Source organism: Hyaena hyaena, unplaced genomic scaffold, assembly GCF_003009895.1.
Source record: "Hyaena hyaena isolate Hyena2069 unplaced genomic scaffold, ASM300989v1 scaffold_47, whole genome shotgun sequence".
NCBI lineage: Eukaryota > Metazoa > Chordata > Mammalia > Carnivora > Hyaenidae > Hyaena > Hyaena hyaena.
Genome location: NW_024080679.1, coordinates 2,559,633 through 2,576,675, shown reverse-complemented (window position 1 = coordinate 2,576,675; position 17,043 = coordinate 2,559,633). Strand labels below are relative to the sequence as shown.

Below are 17,043 nucleotides of genomic sequence, written 5' to 3'. Positions count from 1 at the left end.
CGCCTCAGTGTTCAGGAAGTTATTATTAAAGTTCTCCTTTAGGGGCGCCTGGGTGGCTTAGTCGGTTAAGCATCCGCGACTTTCGCTTAGGTCATGATCTCGCGGTTCGTGGGTTCGAGCCCCACGTCGGGCTCTGTGCTGACTGCCAGCTCAGAGCCTGGAGCCTGTTTCAGTCTGTGACCCTCTCTCTCTGACCCTCTCCTGCTCATGCTGTCTCTCTCTCTCTCTCCTAGAAATAAATAAAACATTTAAAAAAAAATGAAATAGAAAGTACCAAAACTAATTAAATATAAAAAGTTAACATTTAAATTATTTCCTCTGGGAATAATTTTATATATTAATATGTTTAATATAATAATANCCACGTCGGGCTCTGTGCTGACTGCCAGCTCAGAGCCTGGAGCCTGTTTCAGTCTGTGACTCCCTCTCTCTCTGACCCTCCCCTGCTCACACTGTCTCTCTCTCTCTCCTAGAAATAAATAAAATAATAAAAAATAAATAAATAAATAAAATAAAGTTCTCCTTTAAAGTGTTAATAAGGACTTCTGACAATCAGCAGAGAAACTACCAGCTGAAACAAAGATCATGAATCTTAAGGCCGCTAACACACAAGTGAATGTTTCCAATTCACAAGTACATTTGGTTCTGTTTCAGGCCCTCCTAAAGACAGCACTGGAAAAACTGATCAAAAAGTGACTGAAGTAGGAAAAAGTATTACTATGTGAGCTAGCAGTAGTAACGCACGTGGACATTTTCCTGAAAACAAACTGTAACAGTCTTCTAAACACTACTGGTTTCACGGCCTGTACCTCAATGATACATGCTTATCCGTCAGCATTACTGAGCACATACAGGGGGCCGGGGAGGGAGGTCACTGCGAAGTTCTCAGAGTCAGAGCTCCATTATACCTCTAGTTGGTGTACAACAAATCATGAGCTCACAGCTTTACATTTCTAAACTCCTGGCTCTATAAAGACTAATCATCATAATTTAAACTATAATTTAGAGATTTCTCTACTACTAACCTGACAAAAGTCTTAAATAAACTAATTTCTCACAGCCTTTGTTAGCAAGTACACTCACGTAGCTAACCGTCCTGACAACAAGCATACCTTCCCATCGTTGTCAAAAGAATCGAAAAATATTCCAACACCGTTCCACATATCAGCTGATCCAAACACAGGCCCCTCCAAGCCTTGATTTTCTGTGTACCAAACTGCCTGTAGATATAAATAACAGGAGGCATTTAGAGGCTAGTGGCAAATGCGTTGATACACACTTTCTAAGCTAAAGAAATTCTCATACCAGGCCGTCAGCTCCAATTCGACCTCTTCCAGTCACGCGAAATGTCACCTCAACTTCCCAGTTTTCAAAGGCCGCTTTTGTCTTTGTCCACACTGATCCTCTCTGGCTTTTTAAAGATGGCGCTATTCGAATTTGATCTGAACTCGGAATAGCATCTAAAACAAAAATCAGGGAAGAAAAGCTTTAAGTTATAATTAGGTCGAACTCAATGAACCATCACCGAACTGTTCCATATACCTATCAAGATCTGATTTTAACTCAGTAACCTGCACAAAAATTTTGTTAGGAAAAAAATTACACGTTGATACTTTCAACTTTAAAATTTTAGAGGCTTCTAACAGTTCTCCTGCCATCTTTTGAACAGTGAAATACCTCTGCAAAAAAAAAAAAATTAAAGCTGCAACCATACACTAAAAATTCAAGGGGCAGGAGGAGAGAAATTATGACTTAAAAAGCAAACCTTCTATTTGATTCCCATAATATTCTTTTTCAAGTACCTCAAAAACTTCCATGCTATTTTTTTTAAACTGCGAAGTATTTTACCAGTTTACAAATATTAGGAAGCTCAAACAGTGTGAAAGGAACATACCACTAGGAATCAAGAGACTTATTCCTAGTCTCAGTTCAGCTGTGTGACTCTGAGCAAATAATTCTCTTACTGTCTTGGGTTCACCGTATGTTCACCTGTAAAATGAAGGGGCTGGGCTCAATCACTTCCAGAAACACCCCAAAAGTTATATGCAAAATTCTGTGCATATATACATTCTTCTAGGGAGAGGGTCAACTGATTTTCAAGGCAATGAACAGTTTTGTTTTGTTTTGTTTTGTTTTTAGCAACAGCAGATTCGCAAAGAAAATTATGATCCCCAAAATGGTGGTCTGCATCTCCAAGCTAGGCTCAAGTCCCAGCCACCACTTACTAGCTATTTGATTGTAGGAAAGTTACTCCATTTCTCTAACAACTTCATAGGCATAGAAGTATTTCAATAAATGTTAGCTAGTCCTGTTATAGAACTAGATATTATTATTAAAGTACCTATTGGGCCTAAGTTCAAACAATTCTAACACACCGTCTTAGATATTAGCCAGTTCTGACATCCATGCTTGGAAATAACTGTATTACGTCTTTACGTTAGGAGAAACTGACAAAAAGACAAGTTGAGCTACTTTAGTAAGATCAGTTACTATGACTTTCAAATGCTTAATGGGTGGGACAGGGATCAGGGATAGAGTACTGGACACAGTATCAGAAGACCTTGGCCTTGGTTTGTGCTCTGATCTACTGACACTGCCTATGTAACCTTTTCCAAGAACCTTAACCTTTCTGAGCAGCAGTTTTTTCATCTATGAAGCAGCTAACACCTGCCTTGCTTACAAACGATCAGCTCAGAGAATGAAGGGAAAGAGCTCTGAGAGCTACAAAGGGTTACAAATTATTGTGATAATTTTTGTGCCCTTACGAACGGAGGATGTGTACTAACAGTACAAAAGGACATTAGAGTTCAAAAAAGAAACACTATCGATTTGGTCTTCATTTGAGGATGAATGTAATGGGCCATGTTTAAACTAAATCTTAAATTTCTCTATTTGAAAAAACTGCATTAAGTAATGGCTCTCCGGGTAAAATGAAAAGGGGAAAAAAATGATCAATGGAGTTAAGAAGACAGTGAGACTGTAAAAATTACAGTGATCATGAAAGCAAGTATTCACAGCAGGGACTCCCCGATTCAGGATGTAGAAAAAAATCATGACTAAAACCTGAATCCATTTATTTCGAATTCAGTCTAGTCATCAACTTAAATCACCCAGGTACTCTCTATGACATTTCTGCAGCAGACAAGTATGGTTAGGGATAGGCTCTGTAGAGAAAGTCAAGGTAACTAGTTTGGGTAGTTGATTAACATTCCTACACTTGATCTTAGCCAAAAGGCTGAGAAGCGATTGATTAACAGTCCTAATTGGCTGATGGATGTGGTGTTAAGTGTGAAAAGACAGAACAAGGGAGAGAGGTGGAAGTAAAAACGTGGGAACAAATTCATCACCACTACTGAAAACTTTACCATCGTTCTGAATCAAACAAAAACTTGTGTTTGGTGCACCTGCATCAACTTTATGTACTAAAAACAATATTACCTCGATCACAAAAGCCCACCAATATACCCTTGACGAGCGGGCACACAGTAAATGCCTGTGGAGTAACAAAATTATTGCACTCTACTTCAAATACTTCATGACTTGGTCATCAAGTCAAACTGAAATTTTATACCTTTGAATTATACATTCATTTCAGTGAAATGGTTTTTACTAAACGTGTTTCTAATTCAGTGATTACGCTCTAGAAGTGGGGTATTTTATCTCAAGCACTGGACAATCTAAAACGATGTATACAAACCTTATATAAATAATTGTTTAATGACACATAAAGAAGGAACTCAAAATGCCAGACTGCTCACCCCATATCAAGGCATCTGCCCCTTGGTTCAAAGGGTACGTCTGATGGTCACTGGACAGAGCTCACAGCATGCCAAGTGTTACGGCTGGTTCCTTAGTCAGCAGTGACACATCAGCAACAGAAGGTACAAATACGTTTCCTTTCACATATGTAAATGTGTAGCAAGGCTCTCTTATCTACTAACAGTGACAAACAGCCAGCGTGAGTAAAACTCGGAGCACGGATTACTTCCAATTTTCAAAAAAGCTAAGAATAACTTTTAAAAGGCTGTATCTATGTTATCCTCCAGTGTCACGTGCAGAAACAATCCATACCAAAACATATATATCCCTTTTACCACAGGGACGAGTGTGACTCTTGCTACCTGGTATGAGAGAAAAGATCAAAGACCGCACCAAGTCACCAGGAGGCAAATTCAAGGTGTTCCAATAACGTAACGTCCTCAGACATAAAAAACAAAAAAACAGAAAACAAAATAACCCCAAACAAACTTAAGACCTACTCTAAAACGAACACATGCCCTCCCCGGAGGCGTCAGTGGCTCCGGGGTACAACCTGGAGCATTAACCATTGCTGGCACCGGAGAAAAGACCGCAGGGGAGGCCCAGGCCCAGCGGGAAAGGAGGGAGGGGAAGCTGCCTGAGCAGGTCTCGGGATGGGACGGCCGGGGGTGGGGCCGCAGGACGGTCCCGGCGAGACGTGGCATGGTGAAAGGTGATGCTCAGAAGACAGTCTGAGTGCCTGTAAGCGTAGGAAAGTAACAAAACACCTCCACACCGAACGGAAAGAGCGGACGACGTCAAAGAAGAGAGGACAGGAAGACGAGGGGTGGCAGAAGGGGGTTGGGGGGAGAGTTAGGGGGCAGGCGAAGAGAGCCCTGCGGACCAGAGCCGACCTGCAGGAGGGGCTGCTGAGAAGGGCCCGCCGCGCCAGTGGAGTGCAGCGGGGAAAGGGTGAAGAGGAGGAGACGCAAGGCGAGGAGGGGACCCCGGCCCCCCGCCCTCCTTCCCGGCTTACTCCCCGCGTGGGCCCAGAAGGGCACTGTCCCGTCGCTCTGCACCAGGTGCGGCCCCTTGAAGCTGTATTTGTACTCGAAACGGCGGTGTGGCGATGCGGCTGCGGTGCCCGCCGCACCAGCGGCCGCGGGGTCGCCTCCCATGCCGTCGCCCCCGGCGAAACGACTAAGCGACAGCAGCAGGGCGCAGAAAAGAGGCCGAACTCTGGCCTGGGGACCCCTCTGCCTGGATCCCGCCATCTTGGATTCTGGGAAGCGGAGGCCGGCGGGAGGAGGAGGGGCGCGGGAGCTGCAGACGGCCAACAGGGCGATCGCTGATTGGCGGAGCCCGAGGGACCCAGAGGGCAAGGGTGAGCCCCGCCCCCGGCCTCCGCTAGCCCGGCGGCAGCGAGACTCGGAGCATCTGTGGGCGGGGCCCCGCGGGAGGGGGCGGGGCCTGGGGCGGGGCCTGGGGCGGGGCTGTCTACGCGCCCCTGGTCTTCTCCCGGTCGGCAAAGGGTCTCCAACGTTACTTTCCCACGCGACGCGGAGTGTTGGGGGAACACCCCACACGCTACCCTGCAAGAAGCTTTCTCCTGCCTCGCAACACAGGTTAGAGATGGAACTCGCGAGCCCTAACACCTGTTGTCCTCCCTGCCTACAAGAAGCCGTTCCAGTATCATCAAGTCATTTTTTTGATGTGATACCAAGTGTTCAGTAGCTGGTTTTCATTAGGTGGACTTTGCAAAAACAAGTCCTTCCAGAAACAAAGCATAGTTACTAATATGATGGTCCCAGCCCACTGAGGTCCATCAATCTGTGTTGGGGCATTTTAAACAGGAACCATGAATATTACCTTAGGGAGTTTGGATATTGCCATTAAAAGTAGGAAGTGTCTAGGGGCGCCTGAGTGGCTTAGTCGGTTAAGCGTCCGACTTTCGCTTAGGTCATGATCTCGCGGTTCGTGGGTTCGAGCCCCGCGTCGGGCTCTGTGCTGACTGCCGGCTCAGAGCCTGGAGCCTGTTTCAGTCTGTGACTCCCTCTCTCTCTGACCCTCTCCTGCTCACGCTGTCTCTCTCTCTCCTAGAAAGAAATAAAACATTAAAAAAAAAAGAAAATGTATTAAAAAAAATTAAAAAAATAAAAGTAGGAAGTGTCTGTAATGGTCTTAAAGGAGAAAAAACTGAAAGGTTCTTGTTGAAAGAGAACAACTAGATGAAGTTACTTGTTTGTGGCGTGAGACGGGAGTAGGGCAATAGAAACAAGAGGCAGGAGAACTTGACTGAATAACTTCAAAAGGTAAGACTACCTGTTTCTCCCCTGATCCCATCTCGACACACCCTCCACCTTGTATTTCCTTAGGCTTGCCTTTCAGTTGAAGTAATGATAGCCTGGGTGGATATTACTAAATACCTGCACACTATCTGTTCCTTCTTCTGTCCTGATTAACGCAATGCCATTTTGTTCAGGGTGGCAATATACCCAGCTGAAATACTCCATTTCTCCAACCTGCGGGGCGTCTAATGAAAGGTAGGTAGAAATGTCTGAGGAGGGACTCTCACTTACCAAGTAAAAAGGTAAAACCTCACTAGATGAAGGGATTCCTTTTCCCTGTTTGTGCTTCCTGCTTGGAATGTGCATGCAATGTCCAGAGAGCAGCAGCCATCTTGTGGCCACTAAAGATGATGGCAAGAGAAGCCAGGGGGTCCCCTATCTTTAATGATTGTCCTGAGCTCCCTGGCAGACCAAGTCTGCCATCCAGACTTCTGTCTTCTGAGCTAAGACTCTCACTCGTTTAAGCTATGATTTCCAGGTTTTATTACCTGCAATCCTAACTGATATCATAGCTCACATGTACTATGTATCAGGCACTTTTCAGGTGATAAACGTACATTCACTCATTTAGGAGGGAACGAACCCAATATTTTCATTTAACATCAAGTTCTTACCCTAGCTGTTTCATTAATAGAAAATAGACCTCTTTCTCAAACTATGTCTTTCCTAAAATAACATGTTGAACATGTGAAAAGCCCTTCTTTGAGTTTCACCAATTATAAATCAGTCATGAATGGGAAGGCTTGTTTACAATAGGTTGATGTTTTACATTAAGGTCAATATCATAAGTTTTTAAAAAAATATATATATAAGTTTTGTTAAATATAACAAGAAGGGATTTCCTACTATTCTCCAATATCTGAGGAAATTTCCAAAACTGAAGCTTCAATTTTTAAGTCAAAAGGGGGATATAAATTATGGAAGTCCTTCCCCAGCCTACAGAGCCCAGCACAATGCTGAGAAATGAACTCACTTTGGTAACTGATTCCTTGTAACTCTTTCCTGGTAAGAGCAGTGTCTAATTGTATGCCTCTTAGTTCTAAAGTATCTTGGATGCCAGAAGATTGACAGGACTATCCCATTTATAAAACCTATGGTGATTGTAGGGGCTCCTGGGTGGCTCCATTGGTTAAGTGTCTGACTCTTGATTCTGTCTCAGGTCATGATCTCATGGTTTGTGAATTTGAGCCCTACAAGGGGCTCTGTGCTGATAGTGCAGAGCCTGCCGCCTGCGATTCTCTCTCTCTCTCTCTCCCCCACCTCCCACTTGCTCCCTCTGCCTCTCTTTCTCTCTCAAACATAAAATAAACTTAAAACCTATGGTGATGCTTTGCTCTTAAATGAGTAAAAAGACTAGGAGCAGATTGGGACTGTCTTTTCTTCCTGGTCTTTCCACGCACTGAGGTAGCCTTGCAGATCAATGTGGTTTTTTTTTTCTTTCATAATTGTTGGTTAATTTCAATTTTTTTAAATCCATCTACATTCCCCTTACCAGTGACACTCATTCTTGTTGGCTGGCGTCAGGGATAAAAGTCTATGGTTCATAAACAAAAAAAGGTCTTCTATGGTCCATAAGACCCTTCAGTAACCTTATAATAGACCCTCATTTTCACCTAAGCTGGCTGGAAAAAATTTCACTAAGTTGCAGCAAATATAGTGTTAAAACTAAGACTACATGACAATTCATTATTTGCATGAATGGCTTAACTACTTTGGGGGCCTCATAATGACTTTAAATCAATCATACTTGATAAGAGTAATGAACATGATATTATCTGCTTGATCCTTCAGTGTGTGATCATTCATTCATTCATGCATGTGTTCATTTGTATTCACGTTAAGCGTAACTGGGTACTCCACTATCCTAGAGGCAAGGTAATAAGCATACAACCTCAACAGAGAATTCAGACTTAATCTTAAACAATGGGAAAATTATTATACATGTGCATTTTTTTAAGATTTTATTTTTAAACAGCCTATACAACCAACATGGGGCTCAAGCTTACAACCCTGAGATCAAGAGTCACACGCTCTACTGACTGAGCCATCCAGGTGCCCCTAGAATATATCGTACTACACGAGATGCTTTGGGCTACAGAAACAAACATAACTCAGTTGAAAGTGGCCGAAACCATAAGGAAAACCATCATCTCACAGAACTGTAAGTTAGAGGTAGGACTGGGTGCAGGAAGTTACATGGCTCTGCTGTGCATCTTTGAAAGTTGCTTGGCTCTACTTTGTATTGACTTTGTCCTTGGGCTTCTCCCCAACTTCTAAGATGGCAGTTTCTTCATCATATTCCATGGGAGAGAGAAAGAAAAAAAATATCCCTTCCAAAATTGGAATGAAACTTCTGTTCTTTATTCAACTCAGATTCTATACCGATCTTTGGAACCTTGACATTAACCAAGGGAAGACCACGCACTGAATCAATCACTGATAAAGAGTATAGGATTATTAGATTTGATTAAGAACAGTGGCCCTCAACTCTTACTGTGATTCAGAATTACCTGTGGAGCTCTGCCCCCAACATTCACAGTTTAGTAGGTCAAGGATGGGGCCTAAATGCTGCTTGTTTGGGGTCCGTACTTTGAGAATAACTGGCTTAGATAAATCATGGTCTACCTCAGGAACTGGGGATGGAGTCAGCTCCCCTGAGCCATGGGAGGTGGGCTATGTGTGGGAGGGGTGGATATCAGACCAAAGCTGGGGTTCTGTTTAGAAAGAAGGTTGAAATGAAAGACCAGAAGACAATGAGCAGCATCTCCTACACATGTTTAAGCAAAAACATGATAATGTCCTAGATCTTATAGATTATTAAGGATGCAAGATGAAAGTATGATCTAGGAGGGCATGATAACTGGTTATAAGAACAAAGAGTTTTCAATATTATACCATAGTTCAAATAATCAGTTCCTTTTAATCAACAGGGATACAAGATGTAAGATTTCTAAGGAAGATGAACACAGAGTCGGATCTAGTCTCTACATTGAACAGTTGCTCTCCTCTTTGGATCGCCTCGTGGAGTCATTATTGCCTCCGCAAGGCCAGTGTGTAACCGCTAGGGCAAGGCCATAAGCAGTTGGCTGAAATCCTTCTCAGGACGGCTTTTAATTAGGATATCTTTTTAGAGGAGAATGTGATAATGGAATGTTTGAGTGGTCCATCTTTTTATCAGTTGTATCTGCACCCATTTGCCAAAGCAGAGCAAGAGAAACAAAAAGGTTTTTCCCAGAATGTGCTCCTTAAAACTCCCTGGTGCCAAGAGATGCTATGGGATACTGTGAGGATATACAATGAAGATAAGAGTTTTATAATTAAGTGTAGGAGACATGAATGTTCATATGCACATTAAAGTGTTAAGGGCACATAGAAATCCTCTAGTGGTGAGACCCAGTTGATTTTGTTTTCGCACATTTCTCAAAGTTATTTGATTATAGGAGCCTTTTTGCACAACACTTGTTAACATACTGAAGGACTTCCATCTTGTGGAACACACTTTTGGAAATGCTGAACAAAATGACTTTATTTTTATTTTTATTTTTTTTTAATGTTTTATTTATTTCTAGGAGAGAGAGTGAGACAGCGTGAGCAGGGGAGGGTCAGAGAGAGAGGGAATCACAGACTCTGAAGCAGGCTCCAGGCTCTGAGCTGGCAGTCAGCACAGAGCCCGACGCGGGGCTCGAACCCACAAACCGCGAGATCATGACCTAAGCGAAAGTCAGACGCTTAACCGACTAAGCCACCCAGGCGCCCCAAAATGACTTTAAAACACCATCAAGTCAAAGAAAATCTCAGTTTGTTGCCATTAATCACCACTCCAAGATTTACCAGACTTTTTTTTTTTTTTTTTTTTATTTCTAGGAGAGAGAGAGAGAGAGCGTGAGCAGGGGAGGGTCAGAGAGAGAGGGAGTCACAGTCTCTGAAACAGGCTCCAGGCTCTGAGCTGGCAGTCAGCACAGAGCCCGATGCGGGCCTTGAACCCACGAACCGCGAGATCATGACCTAAGCGAAAGTCGGATGCTTAACCGACTAAGCCACCCAGGCGCCCCCAGACTTCTCTCTAAAAGCAGTTCACTCCAATGGCTAATCTGAGCGTACCATAGACAAAATCAATATCTGAATGTTTCACACACACCATGATTAAACTATGATCAAATGTAATAAAATGATTTTCATAGAACTTCTCTACTAATTTCTCCTTTGACCACTTCAGGTGGACAAAATGAGGGCTTCTGATTGCCTTATACACAACAGATTCTTAAATATTCTTAAAGGTGGTACACAGCTGAGAAACATAATCATGAACACACAAGGCTTTATGTGTCATGAGTTGAGCATTCTAATTGAATAGGATTTTAGCAATTTGCCAACAACTCTTTTAAAAGTCTGAATGAACATTAAGTGTCCAATCACAAATGGTGTTTATTTCTAACACCTTCAATTCCGTACAGTTTCCTAAGCCCTTCCTGGACAGATATCTGTGAGATCCCAGGGTCTCTACTATTTCTAGTTTGTTACTTTTATGTGGAGAACTATTTATAATATTTAAAGTTTTAAGACAGTTCCTTTTCTAGAAGTTAAACTTCTAGAACTACAGCCAATGGTTTCATTGTAGTCTAGATGAATAAACACCTAGTAATCCTAAGTGTATGCTGTCATGATCATTCTCATTCAATACCTGATTTTTCTTATATTTTGCTTCCAAAAACCATCTGAAGAGGCATCTTATTAGGTGCATTCTAATGGTCCCTCCTTCCACTGATCTCCCTTTGAGGACTACATAATGTAAGGGAGGGCATGCGAGTGCCCCATTTTTTCCCGCCAAAGTTTACTCTCTGTTTTTTAAAATAGTTTCTTCCGTTCCGTTGCTTGTCCCAAATTGGTACATGAAACTTGGTAATTGCACAGATTAAATGCATAGAGTAGAACCCTGCAATTATGGTAAAAATATGTGCTTACATTTGAAGCAGTTAGTTATCAAAGACAAATGGATGCAGGATCCTGCACCAGAATGAGTCTGCTCAATATTGACATAGTGAATTGTCCTGAGAAGATTAAACCACAACTAGAAAAGCAGGCGGAGGAACAGTGAGTGACAGGGGCTTTATAGGGGGGGTAGTGCCTCCCAGGGGGAGAGTTCATCTTCTTGCTCAAAGAGACGCCTTCAGGGATCATGTAACTTGAATTCCCTGTGAATTCAGTGTCATCTTGGCTTGACCAGCTCTGGAAGAACATATTAACCTCCGCTTGTGATTTTCAGAAAACCATTCTAATTTAGCAAGTAATTAAGGGTCACATGCAGGATAAAGAGCTAGATAATCTTGGATTACCCACAGGAAGCTTTGTCTCCAAGGCAACCCCCGGTGGAGGGGCTGTTAATGCAAAGGCCAGTCGGTTAATGAACTGGGAATGGTAACTGGCTCCCAGACCCGTTTGAGCCGGGGAAATAGAAATAACAATTATATTGTTATTGAATGATTCAATGATAGAAAATAAATGTTTCAGAAGCCATCACAGGCCAAACATTTAGAGAAAGGATAGAATTGTCACTATTCTGCTAGATCAAGCCTATGGATCTAAAATTAGCTTCTCTTGAATTCAAGCTACGCCAATCTTTATTTATGAATTTTAGCCTCGTCTCTGGCTGAATCCTCCAGTTTCAGTGCTTCCTATGACCTAATTACCCCACAGCCTAGTTTCTCCAGAGGGGCAGCCTCAATAACCACACCAAGGCTGGGAGATTGGCCCAAGGGACCTTTGGAAGAGAAGACAAAGGTGGCATTGTCCATCAGAGGCTTTGATATCTCACGCTGGGCTAAAAAATAAGATAAGGTTGCACAGATAATCACCATAAGAGGATTTCTGACCAGGTTGGTAGAGTTGGAAGGGGAGGGTGGCCAGGACCTAATGAGGAAATACTGCCGTAAAGTGGGGACGCACAGGCAGTCCCATAAGGAAACCTAAGTGGGACAGGGTGGAGACCTCAAGCACCCGGCTGACTCCTTCAGGAGTCTTTTTCCCCAGTGGCCAACGCTGGGTCTCACATGAACTCCATAAAGCTTTCTATAACCCCACAAACGCTTGTTCACATCCCTCCTTTAAAAGCTTACTGAAATGCTTTTCATTCTCAACTGTATGTCCTGTGTGAGCATTCCCGAGCAGCCTCGCCTGCCTTGCTGTTGGGTCCTTTTGCTTGTGGGTCATGGTGTAGTCGGTATTCTATAAACATTTACTGAGAACCAGTTGTGAGCTGGGCACTGTCTTGGATGTTGGAGATTTATGCTCTAAGCACAAATAAGATATGGTGTCCCACAGACCAGTGAAAGAACCAGGTGAGGAAACCAGAAATGTGCCATAAACTCTGAGATAAGTCCACCTGGATGGACATGGGATGCTGTACATTCTCAGATATTCAGTAATGAGAAAGAGAGGTAGTAACGAGAAGGGTGATTTATCGTGAAGGCCAATGGCGTGGTGGACTGAAGCACAGCACGTGAGGAAAGGCTTTTAGGAAACACTGGCATTGAAAATAATTAGCTCATAATCACTAAATCAAGGCACAGATGAAAAGCAATGGTGATGAAATTCTGGGTTAAGGAAGAAACGGGTGAAGGGCAAGGAAGATGTTTTGGCAGATTGACTCCGTCCAGCTTCCTTAACCAGGACAATCTGTCTAGGATGATGTGTGTGTGGCATCACGTTTTTGAGCAAATGCCACCATCAGGACAGATTTGGGTACATGAGAGAAGAAAGTGATCCAAAACTTATCAGGTTGACATGACAAGAAATGGAAGGAGACAGTTCAGTTTAACATGAAGCTAAATCGGACAAGGACTCATATCACAGTCTGAGGGAACCAGTCCTAAGATTCCATGAAACAGAGATATAAAGGCTGATGGGATTTGCGAAGGTTGTGTCTTCATTTAAGAAACTGTTCTCGGGGCGCCTGGGTGGCTTAGTCGGTTAAGCGTCCGACTTTCGCTTAGGTCATGATCTCGTGGTTCGTGGGTTCGAGCCCCGCGTCGGGCTCTGTGCTGACTGCCAGCTCAGAGCCTGGAGCCTCTTTCGGTCTGTGACTCCCTCTCTCTCTGACCCTCCCCTGCTCACGCTGTCTCTCTCTCTCCTAGAAATAAAAAAAAAAAAAAAAGAAACTGTTCTCATGACAAAGGAAGGAATGCCCAGTGTTGATCAAAAAACGAGAAAGACAAAAGGAAACCTATGCTCTGGACAGTGGAGACCCAAGTAAGATAGCTCCATGAGAGGCGGGGCCCCAAAGAAGGTCCAAAGAATTTCAGAGTCTTTAGGCCCAAAGGCAAAAGAGAAGACAGGATACCAGCTCTGCTGAGGGAAATGGAAAACACTTCATTGCTCAGTGGAGACATTCAAATGAGGAAGACATGCTGGCTTATTAGATGGAGCTGGAGAAATCTCCTAATGGAGGCAGAGGACATTTTCAGGGGGAATGTTCACCCTGCCAAATGGGATGGTCCGAGGTAAGGGGGCATTATATTTTCCATTCTGTATTTGGGAAGCACTGGGGAGGGAAGAATATTTGAGAGCAGAAACAATGAGCCCTTTGGGAGGTAGAAATAAACTGAAGCCATAAATGGTCTGGAAGCATGCAGATAGGTGCTCTGTGCCTATAATTACGGTCATGATTTATAACCTCTGAGTTCAATTTCGGATATGCATGGCCACATCTAAAAACCACAACAAGGGCCTAAAACCTGCCATCAACTCATTAACTCATTTAATTAGCATTTATAGTTGTCTGTGTGCTGAGCCCTGCTCCAAGCAGGAATAGAAAAATGAGCCAGGCAGAGGAGGCCCTGGTCTCAGTGTTACATGCTCATAACAGGAGATGCACAATCAAACTATCAACAGACTTTTTAAAAAGGAAATCTCAAATTGTGATATTGATAAATGCCCCAAACCCCATCCACAACAACAATACCAAAAACAGAAAGGGATTGAGAGCGATCCCCGGGATTGGGTGAGCAGGTGAGCGCTGTGGGAAGGCCTTGCCGCTGGGAGACATTTAATCAGAGGACGAAGGGAGGCAGCTAAGTGAGGATCAGGGGACAGAGTGTCCCAGGCATAAGGGACAGAACGCGTAAAGTCCATGGGGCAGGAAAGCTGTGGCTTGTTCAAGGAGCAGAAGGGAAACCAAGAATGACTGGGATATGGTCAGAAGTTGGAAAAGGGTAGGAGAAGTTGCTGGAAGATTACAAGGGCTTCCTGAACATGGTGTGGAATTTGAATCTTTTTCAAATTGCTGCAGGAAGCTACTGAAGTGTTTCCAGCAAGGGGCTACTGTAATCTTCCTCTGTGATCTTCGCCAGTAAATGAATCTCATGGACCAATAGCACCAGTATCATGTGGAAGTTTGTTGGAAACGCAGATCTCAGATCCCACCCCAGACCAAGGGAATTGGAACCTATCTATCTATCATTTATCTATATTTAAAAGTTCTGTTTATTTATTTTGAAAAAGTGCGTGCGCACTGCGTGTGGGCGCCGTCTGTGCATGCACATGTGCGCGTGCATGCGCCAGTGGGGGAGGGGCAAAGAGAGGGAGAGAGAATCCCAAGCCGGCTCTGCAATGACAGGGCAGGGCTCTATCTCATGAACCATGAGGTCATGACCTGACGCTCAACCAAGCCACCCAGGTGCCCCCACAGTCTATATTTTAACAAGACCACCAGGTGCTGCACATGTACGTAAAACTTTGAGAAGCACTGCTATGATCATATTTGTGCTTTTAAAAGACCCTAAGGCACACCTACTAAGATGGTTATAATTAAAAAAAAACAACGGCGGGGGGGGGAAGTGTTGGTGAGGTTGTAGAGACGTAGGAATGGTAGGACATTGCCGGTGGGAATGTGAAATGGTGCGGTCGTTATGGAAACCAGTTTGGCTACCGCTTGATAACTCAAACATAAGCCAGCATATGACCGGGCAGTTCCACTCCTGAGTATGCACACCCGAAAGAATTACAAACAGGTGTTCAAAGAAAAACTTGTCGATAGATGTTGGTAATGACACTTATAATAGCCCAAAGGTGGAAACAACTCAAATGTCCGTTGATTGATGAAACACAAACAAAAGGTGGTTTATCCATACAACGGGATATTATCCAGCTATGAAAGGGGTGAAGAACTGATATGGGCTATAATACAACTGACTCTTGAAAATGTTATGCATGCTAAGTGAAAAAAGCCAGGCACCATAGGTCATGTACTATATGATTCCATTTATATGAAGTATTCAAAATAGGCAAATCTACGGGGACAGAAAGCAGACAGGTGGTTATCAGGGGCCGGGGCCGGGGGTGGGGAGTGGGGGTGGGAGGATGGAGAGCAAATGCTTAATGGGTGTAGGATTTCCTGCTAGAAGTGGTGACAGTGTTCAGGAACTAGATAGTGGTGATGGTCATACAACACTGTAAATGTACTGTTGCTAATCGTAAGTTGTATGTTTTATGTATTGTACCATAATTTTTTTAAAAAGGACTGTAAAGAATGAGAGTGGAAGACACATTAGATTGTATTTCCTCAAGGGCCACTTGTGGGTGTAGCGCGTGGTTGCTGAACTGTGTTTTGATTTTGTAACATTTTATTAATGGCCAGAACAGTAAAACTTTATTTTTTTAAGTTTATTTATTTATTTTGAGACAGAGAGAGAGAGAACAAACAAATGGGGGCAGGGCAAAGAGCAAGGGAGAGAGAGAGACAGAGAATCTCACACAGGCTCCATACTGTCAGTCCAGAGCCAGATGCTGGGCTTGAACTCACAAACTGTGAGATCATAACCTGAGCCAAAATCAAGAGTCTGACGCTTATCTGACCGAGCCACCTAGGTGCCCCAGGATAGTAAAACGTTAAAAGGCACATACATTGCTTTGAGAAAACATCAAGCTACTAGACCTAGTAGTAACTTGCTGGAAGCTACTAGACCTAGTAGTAACTTGCTGGAAGCTAAAATTAGAATGTTCTTGCCTAAATTAGATCTGAATCGGGTCGAAAGTAGTTCAACAAGGTCAAGCAAAGGAACTGAAAATAGGTACAAGAGGTAAAACAAAACAAAACATCGGGGAGTTAGAAGTCACAGCCAGAGGGAGCTCTGGGGACAGAAACTCAGTTTTGGTAACTGGATTCATGTATGGGGTGGGTAAACTACAGATCACATAGAAACCATCTGGTTCTATTGCCATTGTGTTCAGTATCACTCAGACACATGTTCATATTGTGTTTCCAGCTCTGGGGCTGGTAGCGTGGGAAGCGTAAGAGAACCAGACACTGGTTAGACTTAGATTAGGAACACCTGTGAAGAGAAGTTTCGCAAATCCGTTCACTTATTTGTTCTCCATCCTTGTCCAGTCTCCTGGCCACGTACCACTGCTCCATGTCCTGAGGGGCAGTAGAGCATGAGAGCTCTGGGTCTAGAGTGGTCTTGAGTCATACCACCGCCATTTATTGTGTGTGATATTGGGCAAGTCACTTAAACTTCTATGCCTCTGTTTTCTCAGCTGTAAAACGGGGGTCCTGGTTCAGAGCTGTGAGAATGAACTGAGTCAATACATGGAAAAGACTCGGAGCAATGCTTGGAACCCTAGAGTCACTCGATCCCATTAGCTGCCAATTACCTCTACTCAGCAGGGCACCGGGATCGTGGAGAGGGTTAGATGTTCCCTCTGCTGTGAGCTCACATCTGGTAGGAAATCAACCACAGTGCTGCCTGCCTGCCTTCCGTAAAGGAAGAGGTGGGCACAAAGTGCTCTGGGGTCCCGGAAGGACTTTAGTTTTTGTCCAGGAGGAAAATGGGAGGGTTCCAAGACCAGGGGACACCTGAGTAGATGGGAGAGGGGTGACAGTGGTTGTAGCCAGAGGTGACAATATGCACAGAGGTCAGAGGTGTGCAAGACCTAGCGTCCGGGAGGAGTTGTGATCGGTGTG

At 43.7% G+C, this 17,043-nt stretch overlaps 1 protein-coding gene across 2 annotated transcripts in view; it reads right to left on the bottom strand.

The window, feature by feature from the left end:
- LMAN1 (lectin, mannose binding 1) overlaps positions 1-5,059 on the bottom strand; it is a 34,200-nt gene extending 29,141 nt beyond the window's left edge. For both annotated transcript variants that reach the window (XM_039230519.1, XM_039230520.1), the window contains exons 1-3: positions 4,775-5,059; positions 1,306-1,460; positions 1,113-1,220 (exon numbers count right to left, since the gene is read on the bottom strand). In XM_039230519.1, coding sequence (XP_039086450.1) covers positions 1,113-1,220; positions 1,306-1,460; positions 4,775-5,012 — 501 coding nt within the window. In that variant the 5' untranslated portion in view covers positions 5,013-5,059. The remainder of the gene's footprint in view (positions 1-1,112; positions 1,221-1,305; positions 1,461-4,774) is intronic.
- Positions 5,060-17,043: the final 11,984 nt, after the last annotated feature.